The 9281-nt window shown below is 51.2% G+C and overlaps 1 protein-coding gene and 1 long non-coding RNA gene across 2 annotated transcripts in view; one reads left to right on the forward strand and one right to left on the reverse strand.

Annotated features, from left to right (window-relative positions):
- Window positions 1-9281, reverse strand: part of LOC311601058 — a 403201-nt gene that overhangs the window by 370129 nt on the left and 23791 nt on the right. The gene's annotated exons all lie outside the window — the stretch shown is intronic.
- Window positions 1-9281, forward strand: part of TCEA3 (transcription elongation factor A3) — a 37164-nt gene that overhangs the window by 22826 nt on the left and 5057 nt on the right. Inside the window, exons 6-9 of the mRNA XM_084788343.1 lie at window positions 762-925; window positions 1575-1630; window positions 5370-5525; window positions 8932-9078. Of these exons, the coding sequence (XP_084644469.1) occupies window positions 762-925; window positions 1575-1630; window positions 5370-5525; window positions 8932-9078 (523 nt within the window). The remainder of the gene's footprint in view (window positions 1-761; window positions 926-1574; window positions 1631-5369; window positions 5526-8931; window positions 9079-9281) is intronic.

The following is a 9281-nucleotide window of genomic DNA, read 5'->3' on the forward strand; positions in this document are numbered from 1 at the left end:
GTAACAAGTAGAGCACAGTGGCTGGCAAGGAACATAGGCACCAGAAGCTCTATTACTTGCACTTGAGTTCGTATAGGCTCCCATGTGTGTGACCAGAGTCAGCTCATATATTTTAACTCATTTTTTAAAAAGATTTATTTATTTATTTATTTTTATGTATACAGTGCTCTTTCTGCATATATACCTGCAGGCCAGAAGAGGGCATTAGATCACATTATAGATGGTTGTGAGCCACCATGTGGTTGCTGGGAATTGAACTCAGGACCTTTGGAAGAGCAGACAGTGCCTTTAACCTCTGAGCCATCTCTCTAGCCCCTTTTAACTCTTTTTTTTTTTTTTTTTTTTGGTTTTTCGAGACAGGGTTTCTCTGTGTGGCCTTGACTGTCCTGGACTCACTTTGTAGTCCAGGCTGGCCTCGAACTCACAGCGATCCACCTGCCTCTGCCTCCCGAGTGCTGGGATTAAAGGCGTGCGCCACCACACCAGGCTTAACTCATTTTTTAAAGACATGGTCTTACTATGTAGCCATGGTTGGCCTGCAGTTTCCGGGGTAGAACAAGCTGTCCTTGCATTCACAGAGATCCACCTGCCTCTGCCTCTGCCTCTCAAGAGCTGGGATTAAAAGGCAGATGGTGTAGTCCACCACACTACATAACGCATCTGTTTCTATGATGCACCTCGAATGTGGGAGAGAACGCAACTCCCCATCAATGGTTTGTTAACCTCATGTCAACGTGTGCATTACTGATTGCCACCCTTAGATCCAACAGCAGCACATCGAAGGTGGAAACTCCCAAGACCCCCAGCAGCCCCTCAACTCCTACATTCGCCCCCTCCGTCTGTCTCCTGGCCCCCTGCTATCTCACAGGGGACTCTGTCCGAGACAAGTGTGTGGAGATGCTGTCAGCAGCCCTGAAGGCAGAAGGTGAGGGCTTGACCTGGGGATGAGGGGGAGGAAGCAGCAGGTGAGACGCCATTTATTTATTTATTTAATTGGTTGGTTTTTGTCTTTGTTTTTTTAATATTTATTTATTATGTATACATAGTTTTCCTGCGTGTACCCCTGCATGCCAGAAGAGGGCACCAGATCTCATTATAGATGGTTGTGAGCCACCATGTGGTTGCTGGGAATTGAACTTAGGACCTTGGGAAGAGCAGGTGGCACCCTTAACCTCTGAGCCATCTCTCCAGCCCTTTGTTTTTTGTTTTTTGTTTTTTAAAGACTGAGTTTCTTTGTGTATCCTTGGCTGTCCTGGACTTGCTTTGTAGACTAGGCTGGCCTCGAACTCAGAGATCCACCTGCCTCTGCCTCCCAAGTGCTGGGATTAAAGGCGTGCGCCACCACTGCCCAGCTTTTGAAGCCATTTATTTATTTACGTACTTGCTTGTGTTTGTTTGTTTGTTTGTTTGTTGAGGCAGAGTCTCTGATGGGGGTACAGGAATACCATTGTCAGGAGACACCCCTGGCAAAATAAATAAATAAAATAAAAATTATTTAAAAAAGAGAGAGAGAGAGAGAGGCACCCCTGGCAAAGCCACGCAGGGCTAATGTCTGCCTCTCGGATCTCTTTTAGATGATTTCAAGGATTATGGAGTAAACTGTGACAAGCTGGCCTCAGAAATAGAAGACCATATCCTCATATCACGTGGGCCTGGGAGGCCTCGCCTGTCTAGTTGGTGGGGTGTGGGAGCAGCGCTGGAGGCAGCTCCCTGCTCTGCCCTTGAATCAGAGCCCCTGAGCACAGGCTGAGATTGTTAGGTCTTTCTCTGCCTGTCATCAGAGGGTCCCCTGGGCTCATCTGGTTGCAGGTAAGGCACCGGAAGCTCAGGGAGGCGCTGTCACCTCTCAAAGCTCCTGCAGCTAAATGTAGCCAGCAGAGTTGGGGGTTTGAACCCTAAAAGTGTGACTTCAGGACCTGGGGGCTCAGCTGCTGGGCCAGATAGACCATGCCATATGTGTCTCAGCTGGTCGTCCCCTCCCGGATCTTGAGTGAACAGAGGGCAGCATGCTTCTGATAGGCACAGCTCTGGAACTGCACACTGTGATGCCATTAAGCAGGCAGTAGGCTCTGACCGTCCCTGTGTACATGCTGGCGTTTTCATTCTATAGACAAGGAAACTAGGACTGGGAGTTCCAGGGTATCAGCTGGACTGAAAGCCTTGCTGTGTACCCCCGCCCCCAAGAAAAAAGTACATTTTAAAAATAGAATCTCCTTGGGGAGGCACAGGCAGGTGGATCTCTGTGAGTTCGAAGCCAGCCTGGTCTACAAAGCGAGTCCTGAGTAGCCAAGGCTACACAGAGAAACCCTGTCTAGAAAACAAACAGCCAGGTGTGGTGGTGCACACCTTTAATCCCAGCACTTGGGAGGCAGAAGCTGTGAGTTCAAGGCCAGCCTGGTCTACAAAGTGAGTCCAGGACACTGTCCCGAAAAACCAAAAAAAAAAAAAAAAAAAAAAAAAAAAAAAAAAGACATCCAACTTGCCTGTTTCTGTCTCCTGCCTGAAGCCACCCCTAGTCCCCAGGATATCCCCTGGTGTTTTCTATTAACCATCGCTCGTTGGTTATCTGGCTATACCTCTGCACATTTTGCGTTTCCCAGTCTCACAGCAGGTACACTCTCACCTTTTCCCGTGAATTCAGGAACCCAGAGCTTCCGGGTTACAAGAGTTCACCTTCACCTTCTCCAGAACAGTCGGTGGCTTCCCTGCTCAGTCTGAAGCGGAGTGGGTGGCCTGGTGCCTAGTCCCACTTCTGTCTGTCTGTCTGTCTGTCTCCTTTGTTTCCTCCATTGCCCGTCTCTTTCGTTAGAAGGGGAGCTGAAGCGACAGCAGGCCGCTTAGCTTTTTATCGTAGTGGAGGGAAGGATGCTACAGGACTCCTAATGCTCCGTGTTCCTCAAAGGTCTGTCCTCTGTGGAGTGACCCTGAACTAACTGGCATGGGTGTGACCCTCTGAAAGGTCCCCAGAGACCCCAGGACTGCTCTCTACCTGATCCTAATCTATGACACTGGTGTGTGCCCGAGGAATGAGAGAGGGGCCAGTGTCCCCAAGCGTCCCCTTATACCCACAGTACAGACGCTCTGAATGGCAGTTTTAAGCTTATAGTTTGGCTCCTGGATGCTTTGTGGCACGGTTTTTTGTTGTTGTTGTTGTTTTTGTTTGGTTGGTTTGGTTTTTTGAGAGAGGGTTTCTCTGTAGCCTTGGCTGTCTTGAAACTCACTCTGTAGACCAGGCTGATCTTTTTTTTTTTTTTTTTTTTTTAAATTTGTGTTTTGCCTGCATATATGTCTGTGGATGTTGCATCTTGGAGTTACAGACAGTTTTGAGCTGCCGTGTGGTTGCTGGGAGTTGAACCTGGTGTCCTCTGGAAGAGCAGTCAATGCTCTTAACTGCTGAGCCATCTCTCTAGCCCGATCAGGCTTATCTTGAACTGGGAAATCGGCCTCCCTCTGCCTTCCAAGTACTGGGATTAAAGGGATGCGCCACCACTACCTGGTATTTTCACTTTTTTTTTTTTTTTTTGAGACAGAGTTTCTCTGCATAGCCTTGGCTGTCCTAGACTTGCTTTGTAGACCAGGCTGGCCTCGAACTCACAGCGACCCACCTGCCTCTGCCTCCTCGAGTGCTGGGATTAAAGATGTATGACACTACCGCCCAGCTATTTTCACGCTCTTATTGGACAGACGACATTAAAGCAAAAATGGCACAAAAGCCACAGCTCCACTTCCTTTCCACCAGTTCCTGACAGTCAGCTGTCCACTCTGGGCATTACCCTGGTCCCTGTTGGCTGTGCTTTTTCCCAGCAACGGCTTCATCTTTCTGTCTTTGCTTGGCTCAGGAGACCAAGAAAACGAGGTTGCTCTCCCTGGCCCTGCCCTGCGTCTTGAGTCAGGGAGGGGAAGATCTGAGCTGTTGGGCTTGGACAGAAGTAACTGTGGTCTGCGGCCAAGGCTGACTTCCTGCCTGTGTGTGGACAGACAGAGCATTGCTGGGAAGGAGGCCTGGCTGGAAGCCATGGCCTTGGTAGGAATCTGCTCTCTGCCCTTGGAGCAAGAACCTGAACCCTTTCTAAGCCTTGGCTTCCTCATCTGCTTGTGGGAGAAGTAACCGGCCAGTCGTCCCCAGAGTGGATCCCTGGGATGAAGGGCGGAGCCTGAGAGGGAGGGAGCTTTCTGAGCAGACTCCTTGGGAGAGGCTGAGGGATGTAGCTGGGTTGGTAGAGCACTTGCCTATGAAGCTAGCACTCAGGTCATCCTCAGCCACACAGAATTCTGGGCTATCCTAGGCTACGATAGACCACATCTCAAAAGAAATCGGAGGGTGTGGGGAGAACAGGACTGCCCCCTGCGTTTTGTTGTTTCATTTGTTTTGCTTTTTGGTTTTTCGAGGCAGGGTCTCTGTAGCTTTGGCTTTTCTGGAACTTGCTATGTAGACTATGCTGGCCTCAAACTCATAAAGATCCATCTGCTTCTGCCCCCTCAGTGGCCCCAGCTTCTGATGTTTTTTGTTTGGTTTGGTTTTTCTTTTTGTTTTCTCAAGACAGGGTTTCTCTGCATAGCTGTGTCTGTCCTGGACTCTCTTTGTAGACCAAGCTGGCCTTGAACTCACAGCAGTCCACCTGCCTCTGCCTCCCTGAGTGCTGAGACTACAGGTGTGCATCACTGTGCCCAGCTTGGCCTTTAGTTTTTCAAGACAGGGTTTTTGTGTGTAGCCCTGGGTGTCCTGGACTTGCTTTGTAGACCAGGCTGGTTCCGCCTGCCTCTGCCTCCTGAGTGCTGGGATTAAAGGCGAGCACCACCACCATGCTCAGCTTCCAGTGGTTTGCTTTTGTACTTACTTCTCAGAGCCTGAAACATGTGGCTCTTGACCTTTTCCTTTGACAGCTAGTCCTTTGACTCTGGGTCCTTCCAAACTAGAGGGTTACCTTCATCCTCCTCCTCTTAGCACTCTGAATATTGGCGCATTTGACATGCCCCATGCCCCACAATGGTTCCTTGCCCGTGATGCTGCACTGATGCCTCCTAGCAGCCCCAGTTTGTTTGTTTGTTTGTTTATTTATTAAAGAAGGGAACTTAGACCCGGAAGTCATGTGGCTCACCTGAGGTCACATGAGAGACTCAGACAAAACCAGCGTGCCTGTTCCGCCCCTCCCCCCTCGAGTCCCCCTCCCCCCCCCCCCCCCCCGAGTTCCCCTCATACCACAGTGCTTGCTGCAGTCTGACCTCTTCTTGGAGGCTGTTCCTGACCTCAGTGCTCAAAAAGTAGATGTCCATTAAGCAGAGGCTACAGAGATGACCCGTGACCCCTGTAGCAGGCTCCCGTTTTCCGTGCTCCTCCAAGGATGGCAAGGTGGCCCTTGACCCAGACACATATCTATCAGGAACTCAAGGGCACCGACATGAAGTACCGGAACCGTGTGCGCAGCCGCATTAGCAACCTGAAGGACCCCAGGAACCCGGGCCTGAGGCGGAATGTGCTCAGCGGGGCCATTTCCTCAGAGCTCATTGCCAAGATGACGGCAGAGGTGAGGAGGATTATAGGGCCTTGGTGTGGTGGGGAGGGAGAGGGGGGAGGACCTGGGGGGTGCACAACGGTGGAGGGGGGCAACCTGTCGGGGTCAGAGTGGGGCCTGGCCGGCGCCCTGCTGCTGCCCAGAAAAGCAATGGATGTGACTCTGGGAATGTGATCTGGCTCTCTCAATAGACCCAGCCCATCTCGCACAAGTTCTGGCGCACGCCTTTAATCCCAGCACTTGGGAGGCAGAGCCAGGCGGATCGCTCTGAGTTCAAGACCAGCCTGGTCTACAAAACGAGTCCAGGACAGCCAAGGCTACACAGAGAAACCCTGCCTCGAAAAACCCCAAAACAAAAACAAAAACAGATATACTAGGAGCCATTGGAGACCCTCGCTGGACTGATGGGTATTTGACCCACTTATTTCAAACACCACCTTCGACACATCCTTGGGTGTGATTTGCTTTCAGAGATACCCTGCTGGTCCTCAAATGCTGGGGAAATGGAGAGACCCAGAGAAGGGAGAGTGAATGTATTAGGCCCCTAAGGCCTGGTGGGACTCAGGGTGTTTTGGTGGCCCAGAACGGAGGAGCATGTACATGCCCTGTGCATGATATGTGAGTACCTGGGATGTATGTGTGTGGTGTGTGCTGTGATGTGGTGTATGTGATAATGCTGAGTGTATGCGGTGTGTGACGAATGCATGGATAGGATGTTTCGCGTGTGGGTGCGATATAGATAGCTTTGTGTGGTGTGGGTGATGCGTGCAGTGTGTGTGTGTGTGTGTGTGTGTGTGATATGTGATGTGCATATGATGTGTAATTAATTACTGCAAGTGGAGTATTCCATGAGTAAGTAGTATGTGATTTTTAAAATTTTTTTTTGGGGGGGTGGTTTCAAGACAGGGTTTCTCTGTGTAGCCTTGACTGTCCTGGACTCACTTTGTAGACCAGGCTGGCCCCGAACTCACAGTGATCCACCTGCCTCTGCCTCCTGAGTGCTATGATTAAAGATGTACGCCACCACACTTGGCTAGTATGTGCTTAACATGAGTGTGTGGTATGTGTAGTATGTGGTGTGTGGCTAGTGTATGCTGTGTGGATCATATGTGTGTAGTGTGGTTAATGTACGTGTATGGTTAATGTATTGCGTAGTATGTGGTTAATATGTGTGTTGAGTGTTTTAGAGTGTTGTTGTTAGTACATGATATGAAGTTAGCATGTGTGTGGTGTGTGGTTATTGTGTGGGTGATGTGTTTAGTGGGTGATATGTAGTACGTGGTCTGTGGTTAGTGTGTGGTTACTATGTATATGGGGTGTTTAGTGTGTAGCATGTGATTAATGTGTCTGTGGTGTGGAGTTATGTGTTGTTAGCATGTGGTCTGTGGTTAGTGCATTGTGGGATATGTGGCCAATGTGTGTGGTGTATGAGTTATGAGTGCACGTGGCACATGCGTGTTGCGTGGAGTGTTACAGAATGGTGCTCCAGGACCAGGTGTGTGCACTGCTTTCCTCAAACACCCCTAACCACAGCCCCAGGGTCAGGAGAAATAGGAGCCTGCCTCCCATGTATCCACCAAGCACCAAAGTCAGCGCTCAGCTCAGCTCACCTTTGCTTACGTGTGGCGGGAACACACAGGCACAGGGCGTGTGTGGAGTCAGAGGACAAGTTCCAGAAGCCTTCTCCTTCTACCTTGTGGACTCCACAGATCAAACTCGGGTCTTTGGTAGCACCTTTACCTGTTGAGCCATCTTGCTGGCCCCCCTTGTGCTCAGTTTAAAAGGTCTGGGTTTTGTGGTGGTTGTTTATTTGGTTTTGGTCTCACTATGTAGCCCAGGCTGGCCTTGAACTCCTAATATTCCTGCTCCCACCTCCCAAGAGCTAGGTTTGTGGGTGAGGTTTTTTGTTTGTTTGTTTGTTTGTTTGTTTTTGTTTTTTGAGACAGGGTTTCTCTGTGTAGCCTTGGCTGTCCTAGACTCACTCACTTTGTAGACCAAGCTAGTCTCAAACTCACAGTGATCCACCTGCCTCTACCTCCCAAGTGCTGGGATTATAGGCATGTGCCACCGTGGCCCAGCCTGCAGGAGAGTTTTAACCATGGCAGCTTGGACTGACTAAGACACTGTAAGACTAAGTTGCAATTTCGACCCCTGGGCAATGTTGTCATTTACAAAAGAGCACACCTTGCCAAGGATGTATCTGAGATGGTAAAGCGTCTGTCTGGTATGAGTAAGGCCCTGGGTTCAATCCTCACTTGCTCCTAAGTGGGAAGAGATAGAAAGAAAGAAAGAAAGAAAGAAAGAAAGAAAGAAAGAAAGAAAGAAAGAAAAAGAAAGAAAGAAAGAACTCCAGTTAGTTAGGTATAGCTATATATGCCTGTAATCCCAACACATGGGAGGCAGAGGCAGGTGGATCTCTGTGAGTTCAAGGCCAGCCTAGTCTACAGAGCAAATTCTAGGACAGTCTGTGATACATGAGACTTCCCCCTCCCTGCCCCTTCCAAGACAGGGTCTCTCTGTGTAGCCTTGGCTGTCCTGGACTCACTTTGTAGACTAGGCCGGCCTTGAACTCACAGTGATCGGCCTGCCCCTGCCTCCCTGACTGCTGGGGTTACAGGCGTGTGCCACCGCATCCGGCTTGAGACTCTGTCTCAAATAAACAAATAATAACGGCAGCAAGATAACGGTTAGCCGAAACCGGGTCCCCCTTCCTATGAGTGTCTGGGTCCACAAACCCACTCATAGCCGCGGCTGTCCCCACCTACACGTGTGTCTGTGCAGTCTTCCATTGGCAGAGGCTTGGAGGGGCTCTGTGAACAGGGGTCAGATTCGGAAAGGGAAGGGACTGGCTGATGCTGATGCTGCATTCCAGCAGGAGAGAGGGCTCTCTGGATGCTGCTGGGACAGCTGTCTGAAGGGGTCTATCCACAGGGAGTCCTCAGACCTGTGAGCCCGGTTACTGTGGGGACCTGCTGGGGGAGGGGGTACGGGGTGTAGCCGTCAGATCATGGTTCCCAGAGCTAAGGTTCCCACCGACAGGGTTAGCGAGCGCTCATAGTTGGAGCAGGCACTGCATTAAAGCCTAGAGTGGGAGGCTATGGGACATAGAGGAGCAGCAGCCAAATCAGCTGCTGGGAGAGTCTGATTCAGGCCAAGGCCTGGCAGGCAGGATGAGCATCGTCCTGTAGGAATGACCCCATGGTACTAATTCCAGCTGATGAGCACCCGCTGCTGGCCCCCACACACCAGCTGACCTTGACCCGGTTAGAAATCCCAGGTTGGACCTTCCAGCCAGGATGGAGAGGGAGACTCTGCCAGGATAAGTCTTTGCCAAGTCGTGCCGGGCCGGGGCGACCAACTTCTTCTCTAGCTCTCTGTACTTGACCTAATGTGGCACCTCCTCCTCATTTCCCTCCAGGAAATGGCCAGTGACGAGCTGAGGGAGTTGAGGAACGCCATGACCCAAGAGGCCATCCGCGAGCACCAGATGGCCAAGACGGGCGGCACCACCACTGACCTCTTGCGGTGTAGCAAGTGCAAGAAGAAGAACTGCACCTATAACCAGGTGGGCGGGCAGGAGGGAGCGGGGTGGAGCAGGGAGGGGCCACAGCGGGGGGAGGGGGCAGGAGGGAACGGGGTGGAGCAGGGAGGAGCCACAGCGGGGGGGGGGGGGGGAGCAGGAGGTATGGGGTGGAGCAGGGAGGGGCCACAGCGGGGGGGGGGGGGGAGCAGGAGGTATGGGGTGGAGCAGGGAGGGGCCACAGCGGG

This window comes from Acomys minous (genome assembly GCF_964271855.1).
Source record: "Acomys minous genome assembly, chromosome: 6".
Taxonomy (NCBI): domain Eukaryota; kingdom Metazoa; phylum Chordata; class Mammalia; order Rodentia; family Muridae; genus Acomys; species Acomys minous.